An 18,824-nucleotide genomic window follows, 5' to 3' on the forward strand; every position below is an offset into this window, starting at 1 on the left:
TATACAGTCAGTCTCACACATAGTTCGAACCGGCCTGGTTCGAACTATGATTGGTGTAATTCGAACCAGCCTGGTTCGAATTACATGCAGACATTCTCTCTCTATAATTCGAACCACCTTGGTTCGAATTACCTTCATTACTAATTCGAACCAGGCTGGTTCGAATTACTAACAAAAAAAAAACCATAATTCGAACCAACCTGGTTCGATTTACTAACAAATAGAGTTCGAACCAACCTGGTTCGAATTATATAAAAATACGATCTGGCTTATTGCTGTATCGATTTTTGCTTTGGCGTATTTACGTAATTTTCTGAGCCAGTTGGCTTATTATGGTTTTTTACCCAAAATCTGAAGATGACACACACATAATTGAATAGCTCAAGAAATCAAACTAGATGACGATGAATACATATGAACACAGAAAATGATAAAAACAAAATTTAGGAAAAAATAGAGTATACAAAAGTAAACTCAAAAAACTAAATGGTGAAGAAATGAAATAAAAATACACCGAAGATGAAAAAATAGAATAGATATTTATAGTCAAAATAATAAATTATAATTCATTTTTTGTTCATACAGTATATCAATTAAATTTAATATTGTATAAAAATTCATCTATCATCTTTTTCTATAATGATAGACAATACAATATAATGACAAGTCTATTTAGTACGGCTAGGTTGTATTTTTAATTAATATGTTATTGATCAATAGAACATTACCCTAGAGTGTAGTGTTCTTTGAAAAAATTTACTCATAATTCATAAGTATTGTTATAATAGTTTTATGACTATGCGTCTGAGATTTAATTTGATGCATAAATAACTGAGTTTATTTTGTCTTTATTTCTTTGGTTGGTTTATGTAAATTGAAAGAGGAAAAGAATGTCATGTATTGTTGAATATGAATTTTGTAATAGTTAATTAGTGCAGTGACTTAAAGTAAATTTTACTTCATCATCGTACAGAATTGGTGTTACTAATTGTCAAATACGAATAATAATGGAGGGAAAAGAACATTGATCTTAATTCCTTATTATTGATTTATTCTCATAAGTAGAGAGCTACAAAAGAAAAGGGCAGAAAGCTCTATCAATTAAAGAGTGGGAGGAGATGATGCGAAATTTAAAACGAGAGAAATTAAATATATATGAGACTTTAAAGAAGTAAAGTTAGAGTTGATGATTTTGAGTCATTAACGTTAATGATGATATGATTAAAGTACCTAGAAATATTAAAAAAATAATAATTTAAAATTATTTAATTTAATTTAATATTTATAATTATATGTATATATATATAATATATAAAATATATTTAATATTATACATTTATTTTAAATAATTAATAAATATAAAATAAGATCATTTTAAACTAATTTAAATTAATTTTTATTATTTTTTAAATATTTCTAAAAATACTACTACGCCTTTTATGTTGCGTTCTTGTGTACGAACATTAAGTAATTCTTTTTCAAATCTTTCATTCTTGTAATAATTTAGAGCTCTAATCTAGAATTGTAATACCATGTCATGATACCATTCATTTCCAAAATTTCTACGGATGAAAAAAGGTAACATTAATAATTATATCTCTAATACTGAATTGGACATTTTTAAACCTCAATTGTACACATTGTACAAATATTCCATTAACTCCCTGTACTTTCTCTTAAGTTTTTTGTCTTTATTTATGAACATTGTACATTACAATTATTTTTTGTGGGTATTTTATTATAAAAATAATTTTCATTTTTTGTATTAAAATGCCTTGTACACCATATGATTATGCTTAATATGCATTCTAAAAGTAAACATAAATGCGATGATGAATATTATGAAAGGAAGAACACATAAATAAATCTTTTTATTAATTATCATTTTGTCAACTTGACGAGTTCCCCAAGTACAGGACACAATAAATAAAAAGAAATCAAAGCACACAACTAGGAAATTAAAACATTACGTTCTTATTGAAATAATAATGGCAAAAACCACTCCAATTCTGGTACTGAATCTATAGGGCATTTTCGAAATAGAAGCTAAAAATGTCATGCGTTTCAACCACATCCCCGGTGGCGGCAGAGAAACCAACCCTCACATATTCCGGCAAAACACTCCTCAAATCAACATTGGCGGAGAGTGAGACGGTGGCATTGCTTATCCCAGGGTAACTCACAAACACACTCAACCTTTTCGATTCAGAGTTATAGTTTATGCTCGCTGACCCAACCGCAAATGACGGAATGGAATAAGCCGGCCAGTTCGCCGTCGCCACCGACTTAACAGATCCAACGTCGATTCCAACGTGAGGGGCTTGAGTTATCGTTGCTGCAGGAGGGTCCCATTCGTTAGGGAAAGTATCGAACTCAATAGCTAAGATTTGGTTCTTGCTTGGATCTAACGCTGTTTTAGGGTCGAAAAGACCAAGATACCCTCCAGTGGAATTCTGGGGTATATCCTGTCTTAGTGGTCCAAGAAAGAAAGCGAATCCATCCCCGCGGACTTCTGAATCGCCAGGGTTTACTGCGAAAGCAAACCCTGCGGTGAAGTCCGCGAGGTTTCCGCTATTTTTATCCCAGATATGCACCGGTGTTCCATGCACCAGCCGGCCGACACTGTTTTGAAGTGCTTTTCCTTGGTAATCAGTTTCAGTCAAGTGTAGAATTCCGGCATTGGATATTGAGGCACCGGAAAAAATGCCTAGGTTTGGGTCGTTGGGGTCGAAAGAGGAGAAACCGAAGTCAACGGATTCATAGTCCGGCGGTGTTGGGAATTGTGAGTTAACACTATTGTTAAATAATTGAAGCAAGAGCAAAGAGATGAAGATTTTGAGTGGAGAAGAAAGTGGCAGATATGATTTTGAGCTAAAGAAAGCCATGTTGTGATGAATGATGTCTGGATCGGAGCGAAAATGATTATATATAGAGTTGGGAAATTAAATTGCCGGAATAAGGCGACTAGAGAGTTCATGCAACTCAGGTAGTGTACGTACAGCTTGATTAACGTTTCGTTGCTGCCATATTTGACAGCTAACAATTATTTTTCTGGTGGCAAAACCAATGGCAAGTTTTTCCATGAAATGTCCGAAATGTTAGGTCAAAAAGGATATTAGATTTCTTTTCAAAATGATGTGACAATTGGCAATAAGCAAGGGGATAAACTTTGTATATTCTACATTGTGAAAGGTTTTTGTAGCTACACAATAATTTTTAAAAGGATCATGCCGGAAACAATGGACTAATTGTACAATATACTTTTCGGATTTAGCGCTCTAATACCATGTCATGATACCACTCATCCCAAAAGTTTCAGCCGATCGAAAAAAATAACACTAATGATTATATCTCTAATACTTCATAAACCTCTATTATACACATTATATAAATATTTCATTGTTTCTCATACTTTCCCTTTTTAAAAAGAAAAACAAATTATCTTGCTCATATATATCATAGTTTATTAATCTAATAACCTCTTAAAAATATGGACTAAACACACAAGTTGAAACAAATTCGTCAGTTTTCTCCCTGGGACAGAGGTTACGTCCACAAACATCTAGACAAATATTTCATATATAGTTAAACTTCCTTGCTCTTTTCACCAACGCTTTGATGGTTTGACCAAAATTGCTGGCTACCTAGTTCAATTCGGCCTGCTTATTTATTTATTTTTCTAACGTCAATTCAGAAGATCTCGCCTCCTATATATATGCATTCTCTACTTGCTCCATTCATCATTAAACACAAGAACACAACCACTATTGGTTATCACTCAAAGTACCACAAAAGATGGCCAACTCCGACCAAAAACTCCTAATGATCTTCATGTTTTCACTCATGCTCATAACCATTGCCAAATCAGACTCATTGTCCTTCAACTACCCACGTTTCACGCCGGGTCTTAGAAATCTTCTGTTGGACGGTGAAGATTCTAGCATTTCAGGTATTAGAGTTATGAGAAACATTACTGAGTCACTCAAATAAAATAATGTAGCTATATATATTGTATAGTTGTACTGATAAATAATCTATATATAAGTAGTACTGTACTACATAATATAATGAGAATAAAATATCAATAATTTATGTATATTTATATGTATATTTTTTTCATAGCATAATTATTTACTAAAATAATCAACTTTCTCATGAAGATCAAAACTAAATTGTCATTCTATATTTATAGTATGATAATAAATATAATTCTAATTTAGTTATATATAAACAACAACAACAAAGCCTTATCCTACTAAGTGGGGTACATATAAAGAAAAAATAATTATGAAATATAAATTTAATATTTAATTATATTATATTTATAAAAATTGAATATAAATATATACATTTGTTTATTTCTATAAGATATTATTATTAGTAAATTAGTACCACGTATTACGAAAAATTTTTTACTTTAAGTAGATCTTTTATATTGATTTTTAACCAAGACTACTCATAATTGTTTTTATTTAGTTGATAATCGAATTATAATTTAATCATATTCAATTATCAAAGTTTTCACTTTGATTTTTATTTGACTTAATGATCTTAGTTCTCTATTGACTATAATTCTCCACCAACAACAGATGAAGCGCTACACCTGACCAAAACCGATCCGAATACAGGCAAAGCTCTTCCAGACCGTTCTGGTTTGGCCGCATTTTTCGGAGCAGTTCGGCTCTTCAACAACCGAACCGGCAAAGTCGCAGACTTCACTACAGAATTCACCTTCACTGTGAAAACAAACGGTGTGCAACCTCACGGCGATGGGTTCACCTTTTTCCTCGCATCACTCGATTATGAATTCCCAGACAACTCGAGTGGCGGATTCCTTGGAGTCTTCGGCTCTCAAACTGCATTCAATGCCTCTGCAAACCAGGTTGTGGCGGTTGAGTTTGATACCTTTGGGAACACTTGGGATCCTCCCTACTCACCATACCCTCACATAGGAATCGATGTTAACAGCGTCAGATCGGTGGCCACTGCGAAATGGCCAATGGATTCTGAACCAGATGGTGCAATAGGGAAAGCATCTATAAGATATGGGTCATCCTCAAAACTGTTGAGTGTGATTGTTTCTTATCCAAACAGTACCGTACCTGTAACAACTTTATCGTATCCGGTTGATTTTGCGAATGCTCTGCAATCGGAATGGGCACTTGTTGGATTCTCTGCTTCTACTGGTGATTTGGTTGAGACACATGACATTCTTTCATGGTATTTCCGTACTTCCCTGTAGAGCAAGAAATATATGGTACTGCTGGGAACCGACAAGAAGAGAAAAAATGGAGTGCATGTTGAGAGAATATTTGAGGAGTTAGCTATGTTATGGTTTAGTTGGTGTGTTTTGCATTTTTTTTTCCTTTTTCTACTTATTAGCTTGTTTCTTTCATTTGTTCAGAGACTCATCTGACCAGTTTCCTTTATAATAAATGCAAGTTTAAAGTCATGAATTAATACATAATTGGATACCAAATCAAATGGTCCGAGTTGTGAGGGAAAGAAAATTTGAAATTCAAAGTTAAATAATCGGACCGTTTGATTAGTTTATTTATTTATAAAAGAAAACGGATCCTCTAATTAAGTTTTCTTTTTTTTTATGGAGCCTCCGTGTTACTTGTTTTTAACTCTCTCGATCCGAGTTGTATTTTTTTGACACCACATGTAAATAAAATTTCTGTACTCTCTATAACGTTACAACACACCAATCTCTTCTCCATATTAAAAATAAAAAACGATAAAAAAATATATTAAATGAATAAGTTATTTTTATAATTAAGTTTAATAAAAAAAAATTTCTTTCTCTTATGTATTTTTTTTCTTTTGACTGATATTTATTGTGTTAATAAACTATTAAACCAACTTAACTAAACTTATTACCAAAATAACTTGGTCATATAGCATGGTTATCTAATTAATTTAACGTTCTATATATAATTCACATATCATAAGCATGATAAATATAGTTGGGGTCAACAACATATATTACACAGAAAGCGAATATGCTAAGGTTTATGCATTGATACCAAAACACTTAGTTCTCCCATTAAAGGAGATATAAAATCTTATTCATGCACCATCTTAAATATACATCTCTATCTCACCGACCTGATTGGAGGCTAACACTAACGGAAGCACCATCAGAGCTGACAGAAGGTGTGGGAATATGGTATATAGCAACAGGCATCTTTGTTGGAAGTTGTGGCAGTGCACCTTCTGAATTCAGCACTTGAATTGCTTGTCTTATTGATGGTCTCCCATTCTTATCAGGATGACAACACCATAAACCAACAATCATCAAATACATGGCTTCTTTCTCATCAAAATCCTTTTCTAGTCTCTCATCCACAACCACATGAAGCTCTTCTCTTCCATAATGATCCCAAACCCACTCCGCTAACCCCTTTTGACTATCTTCATCCTCTATAAGGTCAAACACCCTTTTCCCGGTGGCAATCTCTAAAGCTACCAATCCAAAACTATACACATCTGACTCCTTACTTGCTCTGCGACTGCTTATATATTCTGGAGCCATATAGCCAATAGTTCCGGCTAAAGCCGATGTCTGAGACCCTAATTCATGATCTATGAGCTTAGCCAAGCCGAAATCACCAAGCTTGACATTGAAACTAGAATCCAACATCACATTGCTTGGTTTGATATCTCTATGCAATACACATTGTTCCCACTCTTCATGAAGATAGAGAATAGCAGAGGCCAATCCAAGAGCTATCTTGTGCCTCAAGCTCCAAGATAATGGAGTCCTATTCCCAAACAAATGGGAATCAAGACTACCATTTGGCATATACTCATAAACAAGAAGGAACTCACCTCGATCATGGCACCAACCTATGAGTTGCACAAGATTCCTATGCCTTAACCTGCTAATGACTTTGACTTCAGTTACATACTCTCTTTTCCCTTGTCTTGATCCACTTGATATCTTCTTAACAGCAACAACCAAATCTAGATCAGCAAAGTAGCCTCTATACACTGCTCCAAATCCACCTTGGCCTAACTTCCCGTTTGGGGAAAAATTATTGGTAGCAAAGACAATCTCTTCATAAGAGAATCTTCTTGGTCCAGCTCCTCTTTCAAAATCATCATTAATAGAGCTCACCCTCTCTATTTTTGCATCCTTTTTCTTGCTCTTCCATCTTCTAAATATTACATATGTTGAAATAACTGCCACAATCAAAACAGCTCCTGCAACAACTGATCCAACCACCACCTTCCATGTCTTCTTCGAATTCTTTCCTTTACCAGGCTCTGCGTCGTCCAAACTAGAACTGAACTCCCAAGACTGAATAACATGTCGTTCTGTGTACTCACTAGTAGCCGCGGAAAATCCAATTGTAACCGATTGAGGCAAGACCTTCATCAAATCAATTTGATGAGAAAGAGTAGTATTCTCTTGAGAGGTAGAGGTTGTTTGGTATTTCCATGACACACTTAGAATCTTGTTTGTTGAATTGTATGCGATCCATGCATCAGCAATGTCATTACTATGCTTGCTAGCATTCCAAGCAGTGTAGTTTGCTGAAGAAATTGAATTAACATTGATTCCCACATGCTCCACTTTGGGATCCCACTCCGGATTAGGGAAGGAGTCAAACTCAACATGAACAATCTGATTGCGCAGCGAGTCGGCAGTGGATGTGTTGTATAGGCCTAGGAAGCCGCCGGCAGAGTTTGGTGGTATTTGGAATCCAGAAGGTGCAAGGAAGAATGCAAGGCCAGCAGCATATTGAGAATTGCCTTGAGTGTCAATAACAAAGGTGAAGTGTGTTTTGATATCAGCTTGTTTTCCTGATTTTGATTCCCAAAGTAGAACATCTTTGAAGTATATGGCTGATCCAACTTGGAATAAGTAATCAATGTTATTGTTCAATTCTATTGTTCCAACACGAGGTATGGCTTGTCCTCTGTAAAGTATGCTTGGATCGCCACTGGTAAAGGTAGATATTTGGAATTCAATCGAATAAGTTGAGAGGTTTAATGCAAGGAAGGTTGAGAGCAAAAGGTAAAGAAAGGTTGGTGATGGATAAAAGAAAATTGTAGGCATGGTTTGTGGAATCTTGAAGGTGAGCTATCACAACTGAAGTTGGTTGATAACTAATTAAATAGCTTAAGATAATGTTGGCGACTTTATTATATGCGCCTGTGGCTTCATTAAGATCAAGTCAATCGTACGCGTCAATAATTTTCTTATTATTATTGTTTAGGTTTTTCTTGTCTTCAAATAAACTTTCTTAAGGTACAAGGATTTATTTGTATTATACGTTGATTACGTTTCACTGAAAGGAACCACATTTATTTAAATCTATATAGGTTATTCGTAAGCTCTAGATAGGGTCTTTGTTTTTATTAGTTTAAATATTTTAGAGTGATGATTTCGATCGTGACATGATATCTTAGTTTTGTTACTGTTAGATAATAATTAGAATTAATTTAGATCAATTACTATAATTTATATTTATATAAAATATATATATTAATTATAGGATTGTACGTTATTATTATTTTGATTTTTTTAATATTTATATATATTTTTATGTATTATACTTTTGTGATATATTTAATAATATATTATTATTTCTTTAGTTTAGCTTCTTATTTCTAACATGATATTAGAATATAAATTTTTTTTTTCTTCTATGAAAATTTGTTCATAGTCTTTTTGTTTTTTTTTTTTTGTTCTGACAATACTCTTTATCTTTGTTTTTTGATTTTTTTTGACATTTTGGGTTTTCACTGCCACCACCATCGTATTTGTCTCGTCGTCAAGATTTTAACGCCTTCAGACTTGTCGCCTTCTGCCGTCGGACGTGTCCTCATGCGCCACCTGAAGACCGATATTCGATTAGGTTCCCTCATCTTTAGACGCTTCAACATCCGTTAAATCTTTAGTGACAATCGCACGGTCCAAGAGTTTTCACGTATCGCACCATAAAGCTTCCTATCAACCCGCATGTAACCCGGTCTGACCCGTAGGTTGACCCACGTTCCATCTCACTCGCAAGCGTGTCTTCTCCCTCCATTCAGACGTCGCCACGTGTTATCCATCTGCTGACGTGGTTGTTGATGTGGCGCTGATATGGTGCTGATGTGGCAGACAGTGAAACCTTTCCTAAAATTTTTTGGTGAGCTCTTTTTGATTTTGCCATCTGTTTTCTCATTTTCGGCCCCGAATTTGCAGTTTTTCTCTCCTCACTTTGATCTTTGTCTCTACTATATATTATGAAAAAGTCAGATGTTTTTACTGACACAGACAAAAAAGGATAAATTCTGTTGAAACTGTAACTGTTTTGGGTACCTTTTCTCAAACTGTCCTTCTATTGAATGTCACAAATGTCAACAGAAAGGTCATATTAGCTACCATTGTCCACAAGTGTTCTGTCATTATTGCAAACTCTTGTAACATTTTATTACTGCTTGTCCTACTCGCCCACCACGTCCTAGTCACCTCGAGTATCATCCTCATTCCAGTTTCTCCAAGAATGTGTCTACTTCTGCTATTGCTACTACTACTAAATCTACCACCTCTGCTCCTCTCAACTGGTCTTTTGTCTCTCTCTCTCTGATATTGCGTCTCTTCTTAAGCATCTTCTCTCTCTCTTTCTGGTAATATATACTCCTGTTGCTTTTTCGACTCTTTCAGATAATTTTAAATGGTATTTTGACTCCAGTTATTTTAATCACATGTCTCTTTTACGTAATCTTTTTTCTTCTTTGTCTATCACTACAAATACACCTTCTGTCAATACTGCTAATGATTTTTTTTTGCACGCAACACACAAAAGTTCTATCTCCCAGTCAACTTTTAATCTTCCTGATACTTATTATATTCCAAAATTGAACTTCAATCTTATTTCTGTTGGTCAACTTTTTGATCTTGATTTTGATGTCACTTTTTTTCTTTCTGGTTGTCATGTATAGAATCGTAGAACGGAACAAATTATCGAAATTGGATGTAAGATCGAAAGGTTGTTTGAACTCAAGTTTAATACCTTTGGGAACACTTGGGATCCTCCCTACTCATCATACCCTCACATAGGAATCGATGTTAAGAGCGTCAGATCGGTAGCCACTGCGAAATGGCCAATGGGTTCTGAACCAGATGGTGCAAATTGGGAAAGCATTTATAAGATATGGATCATCCTTAAAACTATTGAGTGTGATTGTTTCTTATCCAAACAGTACCATACCTATAACTACTTTATCATATATATCCGGTTGATTTTGCGAATGCTCTGCAATCGGAATGGGCGCTTGTTGAATTCTCTGCTTCTACTGATGATTTGGTTGAAACACATGACATTCTTTTATGGTATTTCTGTACTTTTCTGTAGAGCAAAAAATATATAGTACTACTGGGAATCGACGAGAAGAGAAAAAATGGAGTGCATGTTGAGAGAATATTTGAGGAGTTAGCTATGTTATGATTTAGTTGGTGTGTTTTGCATTTTTTTTTCTTTTTTCTACTTATTAGCTTCTTTCTTTCATTTGTTCAGGGGCTCATCTGATCAATTTCCTTTATTATAAGTGCAAGCTTAAAGTCATGAATAATTACATATTATATGTTTAATTTAATAATAATAATATTTAATAAATTTTTCTCATGCAACCGTTCTTAGACTAATAGAGACGAGTCAGATCATGCATCTCTCATTCTTGAGACAGATCCCAAAGTAACCCCTCAATGTGAAGTTTTAAGTTTTAAGAATGATGGCGTGACAATGAAAAAGTGAGAAAGATAGTTTATGAATCTTGAAAAATAAGTTAAACCTTAAAGTAATTTTTGAAGTTGCATTTAAAGTTTAAAATAGTCTCTAAAATTAATAGTTACTCAACTTTAGCTTTGAAGTTATACTTCAAAATTTATAGTAGTCCATCACATAATTTTTGTCCATCACTAGTCATCGAAAAGTTGAGGTGAACTAATTCCTGCTACGGGACAAACGGAACTTTTTTGTTTGTATTCTAGTTCCTTTCCCATATTAAAATTCTAATCCCCAATTTTTATTTCCTGAATTCTCTTTCTCATTCTCTTCTTCATCAATCTTATTCATTCTCTCTTCTCACTCTTCCAAATTCAATCATCAATGACCTCTATTATATAAACTTAATTCAAGTCATCACCATTACTATTCTCATCTTCCTCATCCTTATCAAATTTTTCATCATCACTCAAAATGTACTTTAATCTTCAAGTCCCATCTCTCAATCAATCTCCTCCAACAAGTCTATCAGTGACATCATCACTGGTTGTGCTGCCTCGTCTTCCGCTCCCTCTCCAACAACCTCCTCTGCAGCTGTCGCCTCTGCCGCCACAACTGCCTCTCTTGTCGATAGTGTCCTATTGCTATCTGCATGTGACCCATCCTTGTTGCCCTGCTCCTCGTTGTCGAAGTTGTCGCAAAATGTCACCATGCGCCCATTTCGAAACAGTTCCAACACCATGCTGGAGGAGTTCTGTTGCGAAAACTGATGCCGGAGTAGCACACTGCTGGCAGGGGCTGGTTCCATGGGATCGCCGACGGTGAATGTGATCTCGAACGGGGAGCTGTAACGGGTGAAACTTGAGCGAGAGAAGGTAGCCTTGGCTACGAGTGAAGGGAAAGGGAAGATTGAGACTTCATTAATGTTATCGTTGTTGTCAGCCATGTGGTAGTGGTGATGAGTTGAATTGTCGTCGTTGAAAATGGATTGAAAGTGTTTGAGAGAGTTGGAATATTGTGTGTGATAAACTAATTGGTAATCTACATAATTATACAAAATTTATTGGATTCATTTTGTCTTAGTTATGAAATAATATTTTTTCCTTATTTTTGGTATTAGTACAAGTTAAAGGTACCAATTGAAAGATTTATACTGTGATTTATTATGTTTTTGTTGATAAATAACTATTTGTATTTTACATTGTTGTTGCATAAATGATCGGATTTAAATGAGTAAGAGTATATAATAGAATTAAAGAAGAAGAGAACGAGAAAGAAATTTCAAGAAACAAAAATTGAGGAATTGGGATTTAAAAGGGAAAGAGACACATTGCAAATTAAACAAAAAAGTTTTGTTTGCCATGTCACTATGTCGTTGGGGTGTCAGCATGGCAGGAACTAGTCCACCTCAATTTTTAGATAATCATCAGTGATGGATGAAAATTACATGAGGGACTACTATGAATTTCAGAGTATAATTTTGAGGATAAAATTGAATAATTATTAATTTTATAGACCACTTTAAACTTTGAGTGTAATTTTAAAGATCATTTTAAGACTTAATTCTTTAAAAAACTAATATTAAAGGATCAATAATAATGTAAAATAAAAAAAAAATAAAAAACCACCGGCACAAGCTCTTATATTGGTGACAAACAAGCAAACCCAATTCTAAGAAGGGGATGGAGGTAATTGAGAGTAAGCTAGAAAAAGTTATGATTCGAAAATTAGTGCTCTTTTTAAATATAATTCCATGAGAAAGCGGCAAAATTAATTTGAGATGTTCTATTTTTATCTTACATATATATTTTTATTTTATTTTTATTTAAAATTAATTTTTTAAAATATTCCTTAATTTATTTTATTATAATTTTCTTTTAAATAACGCCAAAAATTATTATTATTATAATGATCATATTATTGGTTTTAATAATTTAAGAGTAAAAGTAACAAAAAAATAAAAAATAAAAAAAGAAACATTACAAAGAAAAATAATATTTTAAAAAAATATTAATTTTAATTTATAATTAAAAAATAAAAATAAAAAATAAAATTTTCTGAAAATAAAAATAGAGCATTTTAAATATTAGAAAAAAAATTAAATTTAATCAAAATATTAGAAATACAAAAAAATACTTTATCTAAAATATTATTTAGTAATAACATAAAAATAATTTTTTATACTTCTATAGAATTAAATTTTAACATTTTCAGAGTCAATTGATAGTACATAGTAATTATGGTCAACTTAGGAACGTAGAGGACAAAAGTCACAAAACATAGTGCGTTGCACCTGGAACTAGCTTAATGCATCGCCCCAAAAATTAAATAAACCCCCTCTCTCAGTCTCTACCTTGTCCTTTTTTTGTTTTCTAATTTTATTTTTACAATGAAGATAGGTGTAGTGTTGTATTTCCTTTCAATAAATCGTCATTAACGCGTACAACAAACTATGCCAAAACATTTGTTTCTGAATTAAAGAAGATTAACCTAAACAATAAAAAAATGTTTACATGATACACTCCATCCTGATGAAGGCAGGTGCATGTAGTATATATATAGTTATTAACTTATTATATACAAAAATGTTATCTATGATAATATTTTATATAATTATCTGTAATAATATAATTTTTTGAGATTTATATTACAGTTTTAAATACACTCCAATACTATTGTGCTGGTATTTAGATTTATTAAATCTCTTGAACTAAGACCAAGTCAATCTAATTCTCAATATTTAACAAAAAAAAAACTAAAAAATAAGAGAAAAAAAACTTTGATAAAAAAAATATTTTATTATTCAAATATTTATCTTAACTTCAAAACTAGTTTACACAAAAACCATGGCTGCAAGTATGGTACTGGTCTTGCCTTCTTCTTTGCACCTTCTGGATTCCAAATCCCACTAAACTCTGCCGGTGGCTTCCTAGGGCCTATATAACACATCCACCAGAGACTCCTCCGGCAACCAGATTGTTCATGTTGAATTTGATTATTTCTCCAATCCCGAATGGGATCCCAAAATGGAGCATGTTACGTTGGAATCAACATCAATTCAATTTCTTCAGCAAATTACACTGTTTGGAATGGTAGCAGGCATAGTAATGACATTGCTGATGCTTGGATTTTATACAATTCAAGAAAGAAGATTCTAAGCGTGTCATGGAAATATCACACAACTTCTACCTCCCAAGAGAACACTACTAGTCTTTCTCAAGAAATTGATTTGATGAAGGTCTTGCCTCAAACGGTCACAACTTGATTTTCAGCAGCTACTGGTATAAACATGGAGTGACATGTTATTCAATCATGGGAGTTCAAGTCTAGTTTGGATGTGGCGTCAACTATCTGAGACGCCTTGAACTTCCTAACAATTTCCTTTTCATTTCATTTCAAACAATGATGAAGAATATATTACAGGTGCACCTGGAACCAACGTAAATGTGCCAGCTAATCAAATTGAGCCCTCTCTTTTTCGATGCCAAAAGTTGACTTATATTTGGAGGTTGACTTACGAAGAACATATATAGATTTACATACTACACCTGTCTTTATATTTCCTTTCAATGAATCGTCATCAACGTAAAATACAAATAACTCCTTGTATCTTAAGAAGATAAACATAAACAATAATAAGAAAATTATTGACATGATATACTACTTTATCTTATCATCTTAATGAAGCTCAGGTAGGTGCATATATTTAAAAAGATGTTGGGCTATTGAATTCCCAACACTCACATACCATGGCTGCAAACTGGCATTCTTTTCTTTACCTTTTATTCTCATCCTTCCATGTTTTTATTCTGAAAACTTATTCAATCGAATTCCAAATATCTAGGTTTACTACTGGCGATCCAAACATAGTTTACAGAGGACAAGCTATCCCTCGTGTTGGAACAATAGAATTGAACAATAACATTGATTACTTATTCCAAGTTGGATCAGCCATATACTCCAAAGATGTTCTACTTTGGGAATCAAGATCAGGAAAACAAGCTGATATCAAAACACACTTCACCTTTGTTATTGACACTCAAGGCAATTCTCAATATGCTGCTGGCCTTGCATTCTTCCTTGCACCTTCTGGATTCCAAATACCACCAAACTCTGCCGGCGGCTTCCTAGGCCTATACAACACATCCACTGCCGACTCGCTGCGCAATCAGATTGTTCATGTTGAGTTTGACTCCTTCCCTAATCCGGAGTGGGATCCCAAAGTGGAGCATGTGGGAATCAATGTTAATTCAATTTCTTCAGCAAACTACACTGCTTGGAATGCTAGCAAGCATAGTAATGACATTGCTGATGCATGGATCGCATACAATTCAACAAACAAGATTCTAAGTGTGTCATGGAAATACCAAACAACCTCTACCTCTCAAGAGAATACTACCCTTTCTCATCAAATTGATTTGATGAAGGTCTTGCCTCAATCGGTTACAATTGGATTTTCCGCGGCTACTAGTGAGTACACAGAACGACATGTTATTCAGTCTTGGGAGTTCAGTTCTAGTTTGGACGACGCAGAGCCTGGTAAAGGAAAGAATTCGAAGAAGACATGGAAGGTGGTGGTTGGATCAGTTGTTGCAGGAGCTGTTTTGATTGTGGCAGTTATTTCAACATATGTAATATTTAGAAGATGGAAGAGCAAGAAAAAGGATGCAAAAATAGAGAGGGTGAGCTCTATTAATGATGATTTTGAAAGAGGAGCTGGACCAAGAAGATTCTCTTATGAAGAGATTGTCTTTGCTACCAATAATTTTTCCCCAAACAGGAAGTTAGGCCAAGGTGGATTTGGAGCAGTGTATAGAGGCTACTTTGCTGATCTAGATTTGGTTGTTGCTGTTAAGAAGATATCAAGTGGATCAAGACAAGGGAAAAGAGAGTATGTAACTGAAGTCAAAGTCATTAGCAGGTTAAGGCATCGGAATCTTGTGCAACTCATAGGTTGGTGCCATGATCAAGGTGAGTTCCTTCTTGTTTATGAGTACATGCCAAATGGTAGTCTTGATTCCCATTTGTTTGGGAATAGGACTCCATTATCTTGGAACTTGAGGCACAAGATAGCTCTTGGATTGGCCTCTGCTATTCTCTATCTTCATGAAGAATGGGAACAGTGTGTTATTCACAGAGATATCAAACCAAGCAATGTGATGTTGGATTCTAGTTTCAATGTCAAGCTTGGTGATTTCGGCTTGGCTAAGCTCATAGATCATGAGTTAGGGTCTCAGACATCGGCTTTAGCCGGAACTATTGGCTACATGGCTCCAGAATATATAAGCAGTCGTAGGGCAAGTAAGGAGTCAGATGTGTATGGCTTTGGATTGGTTGCTTTAGAGATTGCCACAGGAAAAAGGGTGTTTGACCTTGTAGAGAATGAAGAGAGTCAAAAGGGGTTGGTTGAGTGGGTTTGGGATCATTATGGAAGAGAAGAATTGCATAAGGTTGTGGATGAGAGAGTAGGAAAGGATTTTGATGAGAAAGAAGTGAAGTATATGATGATTGTTGGAATGTGGTGTTGTCATCCTGATAAGAATATGAGGCCATCAATAAGAGAAGCAATTCAAGTGCTTAATTTAGAAGGTCCAGTGCCACAGCTTCCAACAAAGATGCCTGTTGCCATTTATTATATCCCTACATCTTCTGTTAGCTCTGATAATGCATCCATTAGTGTTAGCTTCCAATCATCAGGTCGTTGACATGGACCTAGTTATACGCTGTGAATGGGAAAAAAAAGTTCTATTTAGATTATTTAGTGTGTATGCGTGTTTGTATAAATGAAAAATGCTTATTTAGATTATTTTAAATATATTTTATTTTTTTATGGTCAAAATTAATTAAAAATATCTTTTTTTCCATAATTATTGGTTAATTTTTTTTATATGGAAAAAATATTTGTGTTTTTGTTAAAAATTGAATTATTTTGTGTAATTATAGGTGGGTAGATTTTGCAGATAAAAAGTCAATACGCAGGGTGTGTGTTGGACACATGTCAACATCCTGACAACATGTAATGTATGTGTTGGACACGTGTCATCATCCTGGCAATACACAGGCGTGTTGAACACCTTTTTTTATATATCTACAATACTGTACGCTTTAAATATCCATCTTCAACCAAAATACCAACTTTTTTTTTCCAAAGATAGTAGGTTATATTTCATTAATTATTGAAAAATGAAATACAAAGACCAAAAGCAGGACAGCATAATGAAAGGTGGGGATTTCCCAAAAACACTACACTGAAGGTATTCATCCAACAGTGCAAGGTCGAAAAACGAAAAAAATCTTAAAGAAGAAAGAATAATAAATCAAATTGAATGCAACTAAGAGCTTGCTTCATAGAGATGACGACCTAAACTGGGAGTTCTTTGGATTTCACGGAGCAACTTGACAGAACTTGCTAAAATGGCAGACGACATTGAAGTAGAACCTTCAAAAATCAACTGGTTGCAAGCTTTCCAGCAGTTCCAGCAAATGATGGCAAGCAATTGAGGATTACGGTTATCATTCTTCAACAGGTTAAGCATCTCTGTTGATGCAATCCACCATGTCCAAAAGTCGTTAGGACTCTGAAGGGAAAGACAGGGTAGATGAAATATACGCCAAGTTCATTTCCATATTAAAAATAATTTTTAACAATTACCTCTTTCTATATATATGACATGTAGAAAGGGATAAATTGAAAAATAATATTTTGACTGATTTCGATTCAACGAACAAAAATGAAAATTTATTTTAAATATGAAGAATAAAATTTAATTAAAGATAAAAAATTATTAAAATTTTTAAAAAAATTTCAAAATAAAAGTATAATTTATTAAACGTTATATATATTGTTACGGTAGGTAACCGGAGATTAGTCCAATGGATGGCGTTTGGCGGCCCAAGTGCGTGATGGAGGGGACTCCAGGTAGGTCCGCAACTCGGGAGGCTCCGTCCGACTTGCGCTCGCGTGTGAATGGGGGTGGTACCTGCAAAGACACTCCGATGCCTAAGTTAGCAAGGGTGTAAGCAGGTCTTAGAGAGTATTGGACTTAGTGATACCTGAGGGGTGTCAGTGTATTTATAGTGGTGAGCCAATAACCACCGTTGGAGTAGTGCCGTACCTTTAGGATGGTAACCGTCCCGTTATCTTAGGGAGGTTAAGATACGGCTTTATGGAGTGGTTAGAGAGATTTTAGGGGCGGTTACTCATTTGAATGAGTATTTATCTGCCAGCTAATCTCACAACCGACTTCTTCGTACCAAGTCGGGGTTGACACCGACCTTTTAAGTGGAGGTGGGTGCTTTGCTAGGTTTAATCTATTGGATCAGGCCTTTCGATTGGACCTGGGCCCTTAGCATTGGGCCAGGGTATGAACAGTGCCCCTACTTGAGCCCAAATTTTCTTTAAAGTTTGGGTTCAAGTATTCAACTCGGGTTCGTAGTCGACTTGTTTGAGAGAATACGGATCTTGGAAACCGACGTGATTTTCGCGACCTTTGATTTCTGACAGTTACGTCAATTCAAGCGTCGTGTCCGTTGAGGGATCATTTAGGGATTGAGGGCTTTGGTAACGGTGCAGTCTCATTAATGGCTGCCTCGCTTTTTACCATTATGCCCCTTAGCCTTTTTTATAAATTCTTTCCCTCTCTTTCCATTTTCCGTTTCTGCAATCTTTCAAACTTTCTCCTTATCTTGTTCGTACTGCATCCTTGCGTTCGAAGACTTCTGTTCTTCTCCAACCTCCATTTTCGGATAAAGGTTAGTTTTGTTTATGCCATGCTTTATGTTTGCATGTTTTGTTTTGCGAGTAGATAGGTTGACCTGTAGATTCTAGTTTCGAATCTCTCTTCTTTAGTGGCCGTATTTTTTGATTTTCTTTTTCTTTTTCCTTTTTGTAGGTTTTCTGCCACTTTCTTCTTTATAAAAAATGGCCTCTGTAGACATTCTTTCTCAGTGGGTTGACGATACGGTCCTTGGGAAGGAACCGTTGGTTGACGCTGAGTTCATCACCCACCTTCGTACTCATCATAGGCTCTGTACTTCAGACGAGGACGAGCCCAAATATGAGCTGATAATCCCGGGTCCTGAAGACCGGGTCTGTTTTGG

The 18,824-nt window shown here is 34.7% G+C and overlaps 5 protein-coding genes across 5 annotated transcripts; 2 read left to right on the forward strand and 3 right to left on the reverse strand.

The window, feature by feature from the left end:
• Positions 1–1,883: 1,883 nt before the first annotated feature.
• On the reverse strand, positions 1,884–2,885 carry LOC130982902 (lectin 9-like). The gene has a single exon (XM_057907035.1). The coding sequence runs from the start codon at positions 2,883–2,885 to the stop codon at positions 2,022–2,024; it is 864 nt and encodes a 287-aa protein (XP_057763018.1). The 3' UTR covers positions 1,884–2,021.
• Positions 2,886–3,756: 871 nt separating this feature from the next.
• Positions 3,757–5,489, forward strand: LOC130982939 (lectin 5-like). Its single transcript, XM_057907090.1, has 2 exons — positions 3,757–3,949; positions 4,590–5,489. Exons 1-2 carry the CDS (start codon positions 3,796–3,798, stop codon positions 5,240–5,242), a joined length of 807 nt encoding a protein of 268 aa, XP_057763073.1. The 5' UTR covers positions 3,757–3,795; the 3' UTR covers positions 5,243–5,489.
• A 444-nt stretch (positions 5,490–5,933) lies between these two features.
• LOC130979525 (L-type lectin-domain containing receptor kinase IX.1-like) lies at positions 5,934–8,108 on the reverse strand. The gene has a single exon (XM_057902984.1). The coding sequence runs from the start codon at positions 8,066–8,068 to the stop codon at positions 6,104–6,106; it is 1,965 nt and encodes a 654-aa protein (XP_057758967.1). The 5' UTR covers positions 8,069–8,108; the 3' UTR covers positions 5,934–6,103.
• Positions 8,109–11,226: 3,118 nt separating this feature from the next.
• On the reverse strand, positions 11,227–11,670 carry LOC130979467 (uncharacterized). The gene has a single exon (XM_057902914.1). It carries the CDS (start codon positions 11,668–11,670, stop codon positions 11,227–11,229), a length of 444 nt encoding a protein of 147 aa, XP_057758897.1.
• Positions 11,671–14,473: 2,803 nt separating this feature from the next.
• Positions 14,474–16,532, forward strand: LOC130982361 (L-type lectin-domain containing receptor kinase IX.1-like). Its single transcript, XM_057906336.1, has one exon. The coding sequence runs from the start codon at positions 14,474–14,476 to the stop codon at positions 16,427–16,429; it is 1,956 nt and encodes a 651-aa protein (XP_057762319.1). The 3' UTR covers positions 16,430–16,532.
• Positions 16,533–18,824: the final 2,292 nt, after the last annotated feature.

This window comes from Arachis stenosperma, chromosome 5 (assembly GCF_014773155.1).
Source record: "Arachis stenosperma cultivar V10309 chromosome 5, arast.V10309.gnm1.PFL2, whole genome shotgun sequence".
Classification (NCBI taxonomy): domain Eukaryota; kingdom Viridiplantae; phylum Streptophyta; class Magnoliopsida; order Fabales; family Fabaceae; genus Arachis; species Arachis stenosperma.

Coding starts and splice junctions, on each gene's coding strand:
- LOC130982902 (XM_057907035.1), bottom strand. CDS start 2,885: ATGGCTTTCTTTAGCTCAAAATCATATCTGCCACTTTCTTCTCCACTC.
- LOC130982939 (XM_057907090.1), top strand. CDS start 3,796: ATGGCCAACTCCGACCAAAAACTCCTAATGATCTTCATGTTTTCACTC. Junction 3,950..4,589: donor TGAAGATTCTAGCATTTCAG/GTATTAGAGTTA, acceptor CACCAACAACAG/ATGAAGCGCTACACCTGACC.
- LOC130979525 (XM_057902984.1), bottom strand. CDS start 8,068: ATGCCTACAATTTTCTTTTATCCATCACCAACCTTTCTTTACCTTTTG.
- LOC130979467 (XM_057902914.1), bottom strand. CDS start 11,670: ATGGCTGACAACAACGATAACATTAATGAAGTCTCAATCTTCCCTTTC.
- LOC130982361 (XM_057906336.1), top strand. CDS start 14,474: ATGGCTGCAAACTGGCATTCTTTTCTTTACCTTTTATTCTCATCCTTC.